This window comes from Choristoneura fumiferana, chromosome 25, assembly GCF_025370935.1.
Source record: "Choristoneura fumiferana chromosome 25, NRCan_CFum_1, whole genome shotgun sequence".
In the NCBI taxonomy this organism is placed as follows: Eukaryota; Metazoa; Arthropoda; class Insecta; order Lepidoptera; family Tortricidae; genus Choristoneura; species Choristoneura fumiferana.
The window spans coordinates 5,139,186-5,154,927 of record NC_133496.1 but is presented as its reverse complement, the minus strand read 5'-3'; the positions used below and the strand labels follow the sequence as shown (position 1 = coordinate 5,154,927).

The following is a 15,742-nucleotide window of genomic DNA, read 5'->3' as shown; positions in this document are numbered from 1 at the left end:
ACTCACTCATATTAAAAGATATTATAACGGATAACTCACGTCTAAGTTAGTTTTAGTTCTTTTTTTATATTTCTGTTAATTATTGTATATATTATTTGTTCTTGTTCACCATAATTAGTTAGCATTTTCATTTGTAAAGTATGTAGTATTTTTTTCGAATTGTTATTAAAACTAACCTAACCTAATCTATACAATAGTAAGATGTCATCTATATTCGGTTTCAGTTATTTTATAACTAACGAAATTATGACTATAAAAATAAGCCCATTACTTACCTTGTAATATTTCTTAAATGTATTATTTTTCTGAATTGTTGAATTCTGACTGAACACGACGTTCAATAAAGAACCATTGAATTATATTAGGGGCATAAGATTAATGTGAGACGAAACAATTATGGAATGAAGTCTAATTTATATTGATATTAATAACTTTACAGCTTCGTTATATTTTTTTATATGTAATGATATAGAATGCAGTAGGTTAGGTTAGGTTAGTTTAATATCAACTCTGAAGAAATCACTATTTCAGAAATAAATTACTTTATGGCAAATGAAAATTCTAGAAAACGATACATTCGGGCATATGAAATTCGGGCAAATGATAGAGAACCCCTAACTAATAATAAATATGTACCTAAGTATAAACACTAGATATTAAAAACCTATAAGGGGCTTTTGGTCAATCAAAATAACAGCTTCGCGTTGTTCTTGCAAGAGAAAAGAGAGGGCTTACGTAAATTACTAAATAATAGTATGTAACTATACACGCCTAATTGAGTTGGGGGGGACACGGAGCAACAGGCGCAGAACAGGAGCGGATGGTGACGTCTCACGAAGGCCCTTTGTACCACTGGGGTACCATAGGACAACAACAACAATAACAACAACATACGCCCAATTTATTTTGAACTATAGTATAGTAGAGCAGGGCATAAGCCAGATTTTTAACTAGATTGCATGGATAAAAACAAAAAAATACCTTCTTCGTACTAAAATCAATTACTCACCCGCGCGTGACCTAATTGAGCAAAGAAATTGTTTTTAGTTTATTGATATGGACCTCCGGAAAGTAAAGCCTGATTCAATAAATTATTTAAAAGAGTATCTGACCAGAAATTTCTCCAGCTTCTACTTACCAGAGTCACTGTCATCCCGGTCATAATGCGGCCGCCAGTACTGCTCATCGAACCTCAGCGGCACCTCTGACCGCCCAGTAAACTTATTAGGATCCAGGATGTTCTCCACAGAGAACGCAATGGCCGGTCTTTCGGGGGGTCTCGTGAGACCAAGTCGCCTCGTCAGGTCAACCGGGGCGGCTTCCTCGACCCCCACCACGTCGACCTCCCCGCCGGCTTCTGCCTCGGCGTCGGTCTCATCGTCGCGCCGGTCCTCCGAGCCTCGCGCCATCGCGAGCATCGTCATAGCAAGGCCTAAGTGAGATAGCGCCGGGTAAGACACATCTGGCGTTAGACGGAGAATTTTTAAAAGTAAATCAAAGGCGTTTTTGAGTCCGTTGCGTCCTTGAGTTTTAGTAAAGTCACTTTCACATGGCACTTGAGTTTTTTTTATAAGTGTGTTTGGTAAAAAGTTATCAGTGTCTGAAAGTCAGCGTCTCGCACTGAAATCCGTCGCGTCGGTTCATAGCCCGTCCAACGGGAGAGCGTGGTATCAACTGAGACGGGATCCTCACGAGGCGGGGACTCTGAAAGTCCCGAATGGAGGGGACCGGGGGCCGTCGCCCATTGGCGGCGGGCAGCGAGGCGTGCCCGGGGTGGGGAGAAGTAATCGAGCAATAAGGTTTAAACAATTTCGTTTAATACGTTGAATTATGTAAGAGAGCGGCGGGCAAGTAATCGCGCGCAAGCGATAAGGCCATTTGCGCGCCTTCGTTACGTATTAATGGGGCAGGAAATTGACTTATGAATATTAGAGGTCGCGAGTCGGAGAGCCAAAGCGGCCCCAGCGGCCCGGAGCCCGGAGCACGATGTTTGCTGGGCTGCGGCGGTGGCAGCCGATTAAACTGTTTGCGTGACGCAACCGCGACACGATGCGGTCATTACCACGGAGCGACAGTCCAACAAGACACCTAATTACATCTGAACGGGAATAAGTCGTTTTTTGGTCGGAAATTCTTACCGCTTTCTGCGTGCCTTGAACAAGAATCCTAAGAATTCATGCATTTCTAAGACGTCGCCTTAAAATTGCGTTAAAAGCTTCTGCGAGTTCATAAACTTAATCTTAAATACCTACTATGAACCGCTATGAACGCCTAGGTACAGTCACCAGCATTAATATCTGCCACAGCGGAGCGTGCAAAAATATCTGACACGCCCTTCCGGCCCTAGAAATAGAGTCGTATCAGATATTAATGCACGCTTGTTGTATCAGATATTGGTGCTGGTGACTGTACCTAACCTACATGAGTATAAGGCGTTAAGTCAAAGTTAAGTGAACAATCATAGAGGTGGACATTTTTAAACGCCGAACGTCATATTTTTCGAAGAAACCATTATTATTATATGTATAATATATTATATTCAGTATTGAAGCGACAGAAATAAAATAAAAACACATTCTTAGTAGGTACCTATACTTTTAGATATGACATAAATCGATAGGGTTAATCATAAAGATCCACTCTGAAAAATGGTATTTAAATAAAACGAAGAAAATACTTACCGTTAAAACTTTGTTTTTTTTTAAACGTAAAAAGACAAAAAAGTATTGTATATTCCAAACACCTCTTAACATTTAAAAATTATTCATTTAAAAAATAAAAGAATGTTAAAATTAAATACATAAATTAAAGGAAAAATAGACTATTTTCCTTCCAATTTGCGTTATAATTTTCCACCCTCTATTATCTACATATACTTATATGTATATGCATTTGAGACAATGAGCTAAGTCTGGTACCTACCTGATAAATGTTCGGAAAAAACTAGAGGCAGTCAAAAAAAAAATTCAAATGATTTATTCAGTAAATAGGCCGCAATGGCACTTTTACACGTCATTTTTTTAAACTACCAGCGCTTTCGGAAAGACCATCATTGCCAAGAAGAATGCGCCGCAAGAAACTTGGCAGAAAGTCATTTTTTCATAAAAATATAATTACAAATAAAATACTTAAAAACTATATTATACAAGTAAATGTGTTAACTGTACTGTTCAATACAATACTGTATGCAATATATTTATTAAATGACAAAACTAAGTAAGCTCGATATAAACGTATTTTATTCCAACTATGTCTTAATTTCATCATAACCGCACTAAATACCCAGCACAAAGCTGCTCTAGAGCAGAAAAAATGTATGAAAATCCTTTATTGCATTGTTTTAGATTTTTTATAATTGCACCACCAAAGAGGTAACAGAAGTATTTTTGCTGTAAAATTAGCCTGCATAGTGTAAAAAAATCTATGTGTTGCTTAACCTGACGGTCTTATGAAATTTGACAGATTGCGTACAAAAAATTGTTGCTACCAATCCCCAATCCTACCAAAAACAGTAAGTAGCCGTATATTTAAAAAAAACTTTGTGTTTGGTTGGCCAACCTGGCACCCATCCATAATTTGACAGATCGCAGGTAAAAATATCTGCTACAGACTGGTTAATAACTCTGCCAAAAAATAGTAAGAAATTAAAAACAAAAAACAAATTGGCCTTGCGGATTTTTTTGGTCATTTTTTGAGAGTGCGAATGTAAACTTACAAAAAAGCAATCATCGAGTGCTGGTGACATTTATTTCCTATTAATTGTTTAGCATGAGTTTTTTTCGCCGACTATTCCTGTAATAGTTGAAAGAAAAGTAGATTATGCACCTCGCATTAAGTAATTTATATTGCCCTCATGCTTTTTAAAGCCCTCGCTGATGCTCGGGCTCCAAATCGGCACTCGGTGCAATAATAATAATAATAAATTTTATTTCAGATAATTTATACAATCATCTATAAGTATTTTGGTTAGTGGGTATAAATAACTTTCTGCTTGGTGCAACAATCTACTATTTTTAACTACTTAACCTAACTTAGCTTAAAATAAAACAATAACCCTACTTAAGGACTGTCTAAGGCTAAGGATGTCATGTTGGCATCGACCACAAAACGCAGACCGCATTTTTCCCCTTTGTATGGCTATTCCAATCCTTTAGTAGATACAATACTGTATTAGTTTGTACTAAATGATTACACAATTCCCAACACGCTATCTTAGATGTGTAACCAAGTAAACAAGGTATAAGTAGGTGTATCTGAAAACCTGAAAGTAGATTTGATCAGAATCGTGAGTAAAATCTTCAAACCACAATATTTCTACCGATACCTACCTACTTAATATTGCATTAAAAAGAACCAACAATCGTGAAAATAATGCTTGTAAAATTCATAAAAAACGTTCATTTCCTTGACTTTAGGCGCCAACATTCAATTGAGTTCACCAAAACCCTAATTCCACGTCAACAAAATGTCCATTTTAAACCCTAATACCTTCCTCAAACAGCCATAATCAAACGTGTTCTAAAATCGAAGTGAATTTTCTTTGAGTTTTTTTCTTAATGATTTGACTTGAGTGCGATTACGCTCTCAGCGTGAGCTGTCAAGATGCCGCGAGGGGGAATAGGGGGAATAGACAACCGCCCAAACCACAGATACGAGGAAGAATTCAAATCTTTTTTATTAACGTTTTTCTTATACACAGCTTGTTTGAATTATTTTCTTATTATTTAAGTATTCTCACCTCGTTTTGTTGTTGTTTTGTTTCGTACCACGGAGTTGATATCTTATTTTTAATAACTTGGTAGTGTAGTGTGGTGTGAGCTGGCGCGACGTTGGCGTGTCTATACGTTTCCTTTAGCAGCACTTCCTGACACGTATATTAAGTGAAATTGTGAAATCAACCTCTGTCAGCAGTGCAGATAACTATTACATCAGGGCTTTCAAGAAAAGGGCTTCTTTCTAGAAGGGCCGGCAACAGACTAGTAACTCTCCTTGAGTTGTTGGTCCTTATGGGCGGGGTGATCATTTCCCATCATATGACCCGCTTGCTCATTTTCCTCTTTCTCATAGGTAATATAATGTAAAAGTAATACTTGCTATTTTTTTAACACACGAGAACATGAACATGAGTCTTCCATAAATATAATTCTGAATTTATATGTTTTTTATTGCAATTTTCAAGATACGCAATATACCTACGTTGTATTTTTTTTTGTAGTTACTTCTTAATCGTAGTTAAATTTATCAAATTGCATTGGTTTCCTATGCATTCGTCGTTCGGTAGAGCGTTTAAAGTCCAAATTTATTAAAGATAATGTTAAACTTACATTTATACCATATTTAATTACAGTTTTGTCCGCACGGTATCCTAAATCTTCAAAAAAGCTCGCGTCGCGGAGAAATCGTGCGTGTCATTGGTGGCCCTAATCGACAGAACTTAAACTCCGATTATAACAGTAAACAAAAAACTGACGGACAGACAGCTATTCGATTACGAGTTAGAATCAGGTGAAGACCAGATCGATTCGAATTCTATACGAATTCATTCTCAAAGAAAATAACTGTTCCCAAACTAAATAAACCTATGAAGTAGTAGTACATGGTGTGTGTTCAGCATTGAGAATGGACTCGTGTAGAGTTTGAAAAGCGTAAGCACTAGTAGAGTGCCTATAGGTAGTGCCATCAGAGTTGAGGTCACGGACATAAGACAGCGGACTTTTGACATTCAGTCATTCATTCTCATTTTATGCAATCAGTTCATCATGTATGTACCTATACTTACTTGATATTTGGATAGGTATATAACTATGTAGCAGATCTGCTCCTTTGTACTACATCAATCGTTTTTTTAATTTAAAAACATTAATTAACTCATAAATGTGAGATAAAAAAATTAAATCAAGTAATTTTACTTCTACAAATAATTATTTAATTCTAATTACTAACAATACAAAAACGAATACACAATTGTACTAGAATTTTTTATAAAAAAAAATAACACTAAAAATAAATATTTACAAACAAGCAGAAAGCGCGCAGCGTTTTCGTATTAGATAAAACCGGTCGGCTTAACAATGAGCTACGTCACACGGATAAATAATAACGGTGATGCGAGGCGATGTGTTTGCGACAGGAGCGGAGCAGATTACTTTGCCGTGCAGCAGCCACCAACAAACACCAAAAAGAAAATAGAATATGTAAATTTGTTAATTAATATTTTCGCCATTCAAATTTATTAATTCCACAAATAAAATCAAGTGAAGTGTTTCCCCGAGTCGGGGAGCAAGTCTGGGGGTCGTACCTGAGCCGAACGAGTCAGCTGCCCTGTCGAACTGCCGTTCCGGGACTTCACCCCGAAACACCGGGATTTCAAATTTCACCTCCACGAGCCCCGTCAGCGGCGAGATCGTCGTGCGCAGGGAAGTGAACCCGGACCGGGACCTGTACCTTTGCCATTTAAATTCAGTGCGCTCAACTCGTAGATTCTACTTACCCGCGACCTAGCCGGAGCATTATTTAATTGGAATAAATTTTGTGAATTTTAATTTTGGTCTTGAGCTTATTTATCACCCACGCTAGCTAGTAAATTTTCTACCTCTAAAAACTATAAAAACGCCACAACTAAATGTAAAAAAACTCCAGCTCCCCGATTTGGAACATTCAAGGATTTTAAACATTTTACTTATCTATCATTGTAATACAAACTAGACTAGTGTATTTCAATATAGGAAAAGAAAATGTAAATGTTTAGATAGTTTAACGAGGGAATTTCAATTTAAGGCACCAATTGACGTTGTTTTGTTTACATTTAGTTATATACCTATCCAAACAAAGTATAGCTGTGTGTGTGTAATCAATCATTCACTTCAACTCTCGTGGCACTCACTACCTATATTATTATGTATAATATGTACTAGGTAATTATCTACTGTCTATTAGAGTGGGATGATACTACTTATCTACCCACTTATATACCTAACAGATAATGGTATGGTAACGCGCGCCTTAGTCTGTTTAAAAATATATAACTGTATATGATCATTGGTTTTTGTTGTCTTAAAAACATAAGTAAAATCAAGTCTTATTTTGATCTTTATATTTTTCATCCAAGAAATAAGGTATAAGTATAAACAGGCTGTTTGGAATAAATCTCAGGAACAATAAAACTCTTCTCATTAATAAACAAGTCTGGCTGAAATGCCATCCGTCCATGCCTCGGATTAATTGAAAAAGTTCGCTGCTGATGGTACCGTTGAACCAATTAAAATTCTATCTGGATTCATTATGACACTTTATTTTTAAGTGATCATTAAGGGTCCGAAATGGAAAAGTTGTCTCGTGTTATTGATGATATCTTGCTTATTAATCTGTGTTTGCTAATATATGTTGTCGTGCAGAAATTGGTTCAGTAGCCGTCATGGTCAGTAGAACAGAAATATTTTATTTTGAACTTCACTTGTCTATTTACATATTAAACGCATTTGCAAAGGTATATGTTAGCTTTGTGTGGTTTGTGTGTGTTCTTACACTTACAGTGTGGAGTAGAGGAGCTGGGGTGACACTCTTTCCCGGTCCGGGTAATACCGACATGGAAATGCCGTCCCTGTTTTTCGTGTACACGCCCATAGAAGCTCCTGTCAGTTTATATGGGCGTGTACACAAAAAACAGGGCCGGTATTTCCATGTCGGTGTTATCCGGGCCGGGAAAGAGTGTCACCCGAGGAGCCGCATGAACGCAAATTTGATACATTGACAGCAGTTATCGTAAGGTCGCGGGTGAGCAAAGTATCGCCTGATTCAGTACAAATATTTTTTTACTGCTTATACATGATATTCTGTCGCCTGTAATTTAAAAAGTCCGCAGGAACTCATAAAGAACCCTGCTGGCATTCCTCGCTACAAATCGACGCAGGCGCAGGACGAGCCAACAATTTTAATAACCAATTAGTATTTAACAAATCTACTGCGACACGACGAGTTTAGGGTTCAGCAGAGAGTGGAGTTGAACTTTGTAAAACTTTTAAAGAAATAGACTATTTTATTATAAGATTGATTAAATACTACTATATTTAAACAAAAATAATAATAATAGGGCAGCACTGAACTAAAGTATACTAGGTCAATCGCTGCCTAAAATACGAATCATAAAATGGTTGCCCGGGAATGACGTTGTATCTTTTCCAATTTGACACCCTACTGCTTAGGAATAATCTCGCCTATACGATTCAGAATAAATAGTTAAATTTTCGGCACAGTAACATCTACCGGAATGTAAAATCAACATTTAAATATGTACACTAAAATTAATCAAAAAAAAAGTTATCAAAAGCGTCACGTTTCTGGAATAAAAAAGAGCTAGTATACACAGAACCCAAATGAATAAAAAACTTTTAAACATAACTAAAAGAAATGTCCCACCTAATTGAACGTGTTTCAATAAATCACAACGAATATTCTTAAGATTAGATTGTTATTGCCCAGTTAACTTGTCTCGTGTTAAAACGACATATGCGCTTCATTATGTCACTGCACTTACACCATTCTTGTTTTGTGCAGAATCGACTTTGATGTGCGCTGGCGTTCATAATCATATATCGTCGGTTTGTTGCAAATTGTTCCATTTATAAATGATTTATGAAGAAGCTACAGTCAGGAGTCGATTCGAAATTGCTAGTGTCTTTTGAGAAGACGTTTGCTACAGTTTATTAGATCAGGGCAGGGGGAAAACAGAGACTTGTGAGACATAGGTATTTGCAAAAAATATAAAATTAAACGGTTCAACTCACGATTATAAGTCGTCGCAGAATAGATAGGGCGCCACCATCGTGAACAAACTCACCTATGAAAAAGATTTTCCGGAAAGATCGAAACTAGTCGGACCGTTCCTGACTACTTGTACAGTCAAGTGAAAAGATATCGACACGGCCAAAGTTACAAAAATATGTATATATACTTACACGACTTTATGCACTTCAAATTAAGGTCGTGTTTATATATTTTTGTAACTTTGGCCGTGTCGATATCTATGCACTTGACTGTACAAGTAGTCAGGAACGGTCCGACTAGTTTCGATCTTTCCGGAAAATCTTTTTCATGGGTGAGTGCGTTCACGATGGTGGCGCCCCTCACATTAACTACCTTTGTTCTCTATCCCTAAAGAGTTTCAGCTAGGTAATCCCTCAATGCTACATGACTTTGTAGCTATTTGTATGCCATAGTAATAACCAATTCAATCATTACCTACCGCAACATACGACCTATTTCGTAACCTATGTTTACCAAAAAAATTTGTTTTCATTTTTTTTTAATTTAAGTTTGACAAGTGTAGTACCTACTTATCAAAAAAACCTACAAACACTTTCCAATTATAAAAATAGCCATAGTATTTTGCATTACACAGATTAGCAAAAGAGCCAGTTTACGCAAGAAGGCAATTACCGCCCAAAATAGTGCCCCCTCCTCCCGCTAGGTGGCGCGAGTAATTTGTCACACATCGCGACAGTTTGATTTATCGCAGTCCAACAAAGACTTCAAATAGACCCCTCGTAACCAAACACCCAATTTGGGAGTCATTACGCGAATATAACCTCTAAAGTGAGACCGCTTGTGTTTCCAAGTATTTTTTTTTGTTTTAACATGTTTTGATGGCAAACGACTTTTTTATATTATATCAAAAATACATACAGATCATTGACTAATAAAACTTCATAAGTCCTTCAAAATAGATAATAAATTACGCGGAATTTACGTGTGTTTTAAATAAGTATACTTACTTATACAAATTGTGATAAACTACACTGATCGTAAGTACCTATCTACTTACTTATTGTTTCTTTGTTTAGTTCAAAATCCTTTTGTACATAAAGTACCCATTGTAGATATAAACGTTTTATTATGATACTTTAATATTTTTAAAGTATTTTCCAATTTTTTCTGGTTTTTTAAACATTTTTTCTTAACGGGTTGGCAACACTGATTTCCTCCAATGACTTACGTGACGCTTAATAAATTAATGGTGTTACCAATGAGCAAATAACTGATATGACAACATGAAAGTAAAGACGTGGCTTAAAGGTCTAGTAACCAGGCCATAAAATACCAAAAAAAAAATGGCTTATCTTTCCCGCCATTTTGCCTGTCATTTATTTAGGATGCGTTCACATTCCTCGCCTAATTGTATGTATCGCGCGCGCCGTACGAAACACATTTGTCAATTGTCGCTAAGCTCCCCCGCTCATAATTAGTTAGTTAACTATTCCTGGCGCGCTTTGACGGCTTATTAGGATTTCAAATTGAACACAAATTAGATGTCACGCCTAACTGATTTCTTAACTGGCGATCGGGGTGTATTTTCCTGTTGAAAAATCTGTCCCGTGATGTGAGGACAGGTTCGTTTTCCGGACGTCAAAAAGCTATCTATTAAACGAACGCATCTGTGTCGCATATTGTTTTAATTTGGCTGTCGTGTGTTCTATTGCTTTTTGACACCTAAAATTAGTCAAAGATAACAGGCTTTATCTTGTTAATCTGCGTAACGCGGATTTTAATTTGGTATAATCCTGTGGGAGATATTTTTTCAGAACACTTTGTGTGAAAAGTTCCACTTTAAAATATGACAACCCCAAAAACAAAAGTAGAAGTTAAAAGTAGATACCTAAAAGTTCTGTTCTGACATATTTATTTTATTAGAACAACCTTCTAAAGTTGTACGTTCTATTAATTAATTTGTATTCCCTTTTGGTATGATTTGCATTATAATCTAATGGACTGTTTTTTTTTTCATAGGGGGAAAACAAGCGGGCGGGTCACCTGATGGATAGCAATCATCGCCGCCCATGGACATCAATAACATAAGTTACATTACGAATGCGTTACTGGCCCTGATAAATGAATAAGATAAGAAAACATTTCGTAAATATGGTTCATCTTAGTACTTTTGTAAAATGTGACCACATACAAAGATATATTTTCTTTTCTTCTCTTATATTTTGGTGAAACGCTTTGCAATTAGAAGACCAAAACTTGTCTTTTATAAACTGCTAACGGGGACCCTCATCCAAACATTCTTCTGTCTGCTACTTAACAAAAGGTGTGTCTCTCCCGTGATTAATAATGCACTCCTGCATCGTCATCTTAAAACATTCAACATTCAAACCTCATTAAAACACAATGATACATACAAATTACAACACATGGTTGTATCACCAACTAATTTCGACGTCAATCGATACCCACTGCCATCTGTGACATCCAAACAGATTTCGTGTCGACAGGCGTCCCAACCGATTCGATACATCGACTTTTTTATCGATACCTTAACACGAACGCACCGCAACGAATCCAGCCGAACCATCAATTAGTGAATGCTCTCACAACATCGTTCCTTTTTCAAAAACATACGGCTTTGGAATCGATGAGTAAAAAGAAGATTGTTGCTGGCTGGAGGTGGCGGGAAAAAGGTTCGATTCGGTTTCGTTAGGAACGCTTGTAATTTGTACGGTTGCGATTGATTGATAAATGTAATCCTGCTTCTCATCGGCTATTTGTTTTTCTGATATATTTGAGTAAGTAGGTGCATTTTTTATTCAGTATTGGCGTTAGTGAAAAGTTAATAATTAACGCAAATGCCACTAATAATAACTGTAAATGATTGTCTAACTAATAGGTAAGCTTGCGGTGCCTTCAAAATTAATCTTATTTTATCATCTGTAGGTATTAGGTACACCTATCTTTCCCTTGAATTCCTCAGTTTAAGAATGTTTTTCAGTTGACGCTTTAAAGACTAGCTGATACCCGCAACTACGCCCGCAAACAAGTTTTTGAAAAACAAAAACTTTTACTACTACTACTTTACAAGTTAAAAAGTAACTAGCTATTGCCCGCGGCTCCACCCGCGTGGTATTCGATTATCGCGCGCTGTTCCCTCGGGAACTGTGTATTTTCCCGGGATAAAAAGTATCCTATGTCACTATCGGGCCCATAAACTATCTCTATGCCAAAAATCACGTCGACCCGGCGCTCTGTTACGGCGTGAAAGACGGACAAACATACACACACACACACTTTTGCATTTATAATATTAGTATGGATAAGTAGGATAAGTAGGATTAGTAGGATAGTCAATTACCTGCTTATCGATCTAGTGAATAATGTTTTTTCATCGTATCAAGATACCTAAAGGTGAACCAAAAATATGACTATTGTCAAGAGGGCGCTATTGTTCTTATTTACATGGCAAATAGTTCAGTATAGTCGGAACAATGCTTTCTTTTTTCTTTGGCAACCTAAAACCTGAGGAGGAACGACCTTCTTTTATAATTCGCGTAATCGATGACTCCGATATACCCAGAAAGTTTATTAATAACTATAATTACTGCTTATTTTTACCAGACTACAATGACATCTTGACTTATCTTCAACGTTTACCTGTTAGCTCCGATGTTAATTTGAAAAGTTTTTGTAGCGAAATAGTTTTATTCCCCAACATAATAATATTATAAACAACATATAATATTATAAACATTATTTACAATGATCCGTTGTTGACTACGAATCGTTTTGGGCATTTTTTGTTATTGTTCAAGGAAACCGCCACAGTGACACTGACAATCATTAAAATTATTGCCAGTGTAAGAAATTAGTTCCAATGAAATTCCGCAACATGGTTAATAGTCATATATTTCTGGTTAGGCTTTAAATACGAACTTTTCCGACAAAATACATTATTTATTACTTCTGTACAAAAACAGTGATAATAAAAAATCACAAAAGGTTTACAAACACTGTTTCTTATGCATATCTACAAATCTGCAACTGGAGTGCCGAAAACGCCGACGGGCGTCTAATTTAGCTTTCCCTGGCTGCCGCTGACGCCGATGGGCGTCTGTTCTGCAGAAGCGTCGGCATCGCAGCAAAGTACGTAATCTGCACGGCTACTACGAAACTCGAAACTTGAAGTTCGTATCGTACCGTCCCTCTCGCTCTCGTATTAAATAGTATAAGTGTTAGAGGGACCGCATGACACGAATTTCGAGTTTCGTAGTAGCCCTGCTGGCGCACGGCTATGAATGGGGAGCTTTACAAACTGCAATGCAGGATAATGAATAGATTTCTTTTTTCCTGAATGGCAACACTGGCATAGATAATAGATCGCTGGTTTTTGGCTCGAAATTCGAACTTGAGATTTTATTTTGCTAAATATATAAAATGTACACACCCAATATCATATTTTCTCAAGTTTTTCGCGATTCCCAAGGTCAAAGAATCGAATTGCTTTAAAATTCCAGATAAATAATGCGTTGTTTGGGAGAAACGTGTCAAAATGGTGTTGTAGAGCGCCATCCTGCTCTGTCTCAATTTTTTGTCCCGTTCTGGCGGTTCACTTTTATATTATAGATAAGTGATCGACCAAAACGTAATATTTAATATTTGTGACTTACTCGTATTAATAAATACGGAACCCTACATGAAGACGCACTTGGCCAGTTTTCTACAATGTATTGGGCGAGATCCACATTATTAGTAGAAGCGAAGTTGCTGACTATTAACGCCATCTATGACCACGACGGCGTACTTTCAAATGTTGAAACAACTCAGGTGATACTTGAAAGGAAACGACGTTCCTAAAGAAATCAAAGTACACCTCTGTAATTCTTCTATTAGTACTGCATTAAATGAACAGATGCCGCTACAATACTGATTCTTCTTAATACGGTATTTGACTATTTTGTATATGTTTATAAATTAAAACTACACAATGCCTGTTATCGAATAGAAAAACATTTTTAAGTTACCTTTACAAATAACAAAGTTGTAAAGGTTTGAAATTCAAGATTAGACAGAGAAAGACATACTGGCATGTGACGTCACGCGCCATTACCTCCATACTTGCTGCATAGAGAAAAGTGTTTGAGAAAGAGACAGGTATATAGATTTTTCGAAAAATCACTATAAATCCAATTTTCAACCGATTTAGATTTTCTCTTCGCTAAACACTATCTGTATATCTATATTTTCATAATAATATTAAGATATGGCAAAATCAGGAGTTGTCAAATACCGTATTGTAAGTAAGATAAGTATACCTATTCAACATCTCTGGGACCTGAGGAGCTACTACGAAATTTGAAAATCGAAGTTCGTCTCTTGCCGTCCCGACGACGCTTATGTTTCAATTTTCGAATTTCTTAGTAGCCCTACTGTAAGTATACGTTGCACTGCTGGGCATAGACTTCTTTTCAAAATCAGAGAGCTTAGTTTGTAGTTCCCACACAAATCGAGTGCAGTTTGGGAACTACACTCACACCATTGAATCGCATGTGTGCTCAGGTTTTCTCCTCACTATGTTATCCTTCGTAGTGAATTTCGTGATAAATTTCTAATTTAATTTCGCACATAAATTCCGAAAAACTTATCTACTTGGTGCGAGCCAGCACCCAGGGTTTGAACTCACCATCTTCTACCTGAGAGGCCACTTTTTTTTAGTATTCCGTAGTCCTACAAGGCACCCTTATAGTTTCGCTATGGCCGTCCGTCTGTCCGTCAGTCCATCCATCCGTCCATCTGTCCGCGGCTTAACTTAAAGACTTATTGGTGCTTTTCTCGTCTGTGCACCTGTACCTACTTTATGACAGTGAAATACTTATAAATACTTAACTACAACCATCACGAATAATATTATCTCACAATAAAAATTACTATTTGAAACTTGCATCGTAATATCTGAAATTGTTATTCAACGATGTGTGGCCTGGTCGCGAAATTTCAGAGGAACTATTTTCTAAGACTGGTAGGTACTTAACCATTTTACGGCTGTCAATACGGTTGGTTAAGTCATGCATAATTAGAAAAAAAAAATGCAAGTGTCGACCAAAAATCTAGTAGACAACAAAACATTGTCTTCTCGTTCTCGACATAGTATCTACATCTACCTACTTGCAAACAGCATAACAAAGTCGCTTGCTGCGCGTTCTGACTCTGTATATTCACTAACTTTTCCTGAAGAGACAACAGTTTTCACTATCAGTTACATTATTGTATTCCACGGAAGATTCACATAATTTACACTGAAAGCCACTTACTATATTTGTTACCACAACTGTAATCCTACACCTATGTTAGCAAAGAAATCACTTGACGTTGACTTTTTTTTATCTTCCTGGCCCGATATCAAACGGTGTCATTTTGAAAAACCTGCCAAAAGCGTGTTGGACATGCCCGAAATAGGGTTCCGTAGCCATTACGAAAAAATTAAGTAATACTTTTCTAAGGATTTCATATTTTGTACGGAATATTCCAAGTTTAGGTATATTTTATACCTTAGCCTGCTATTTACTCTTAAACTACTAATAATTCTCAAGCAAACTTAACCGTTATATTTTCCTTGTAAGTTTGATATACTTACTATCATCCTGTTTTTTTTTATTATTCTACCCACCGTTTTAAAAGACCTATCCAACGATACCCCACACTATAGGGTGGATGAGAAAAAAAAAACACATCCACTTTACGTAAACGGGAGGTACCCAAAAAAAAATTTTTTATTTTTTATTGTACCATTTTGTCGGTATAGTTTACATATATATCCGTGCAAAATTACAGCTTCCTAGCATTGATAGTCCCTAAGCAAAGCCGCGGACGGACAGACAGACAGACAGACAGGCATAGCGAAACTATAAGAGTTCCGTTTTTGCCATTTTGGCACCGGAACCCTAAAAAAGAACTGAAAAATGTGAGATTACTACCT

The 15,742-nt window shown here is 36.7% G+C and overlaps 1 protein-coding gene across 1 annotated transcript in view; it reads right to left on the bottom strand.

Annotated features, from left to right (window-relative positions):
• The window catches only part of LOC141442212 (uncharacterized), a 33,836-nt gene extending 32,174 nt beyond the window's left edge, over positions 1 to 1,662 (bottom strand). Inside the window, exon 1 of the mRNA XM_074107132.1 lies at positions 1,139 to 1,662. Coding sequence (XP_073963233.1) covers positions 1,139 to 1,424 — 286 coding nt within the window. The 5' untranslated portion in view covers positions 1,425 to 1,662. The remainder of the gene's footprint in view (positions 1 to 1,138) is intronic.
• Positions 1,663 to 15,742: the final 14,080 nt, after the last annotated feature.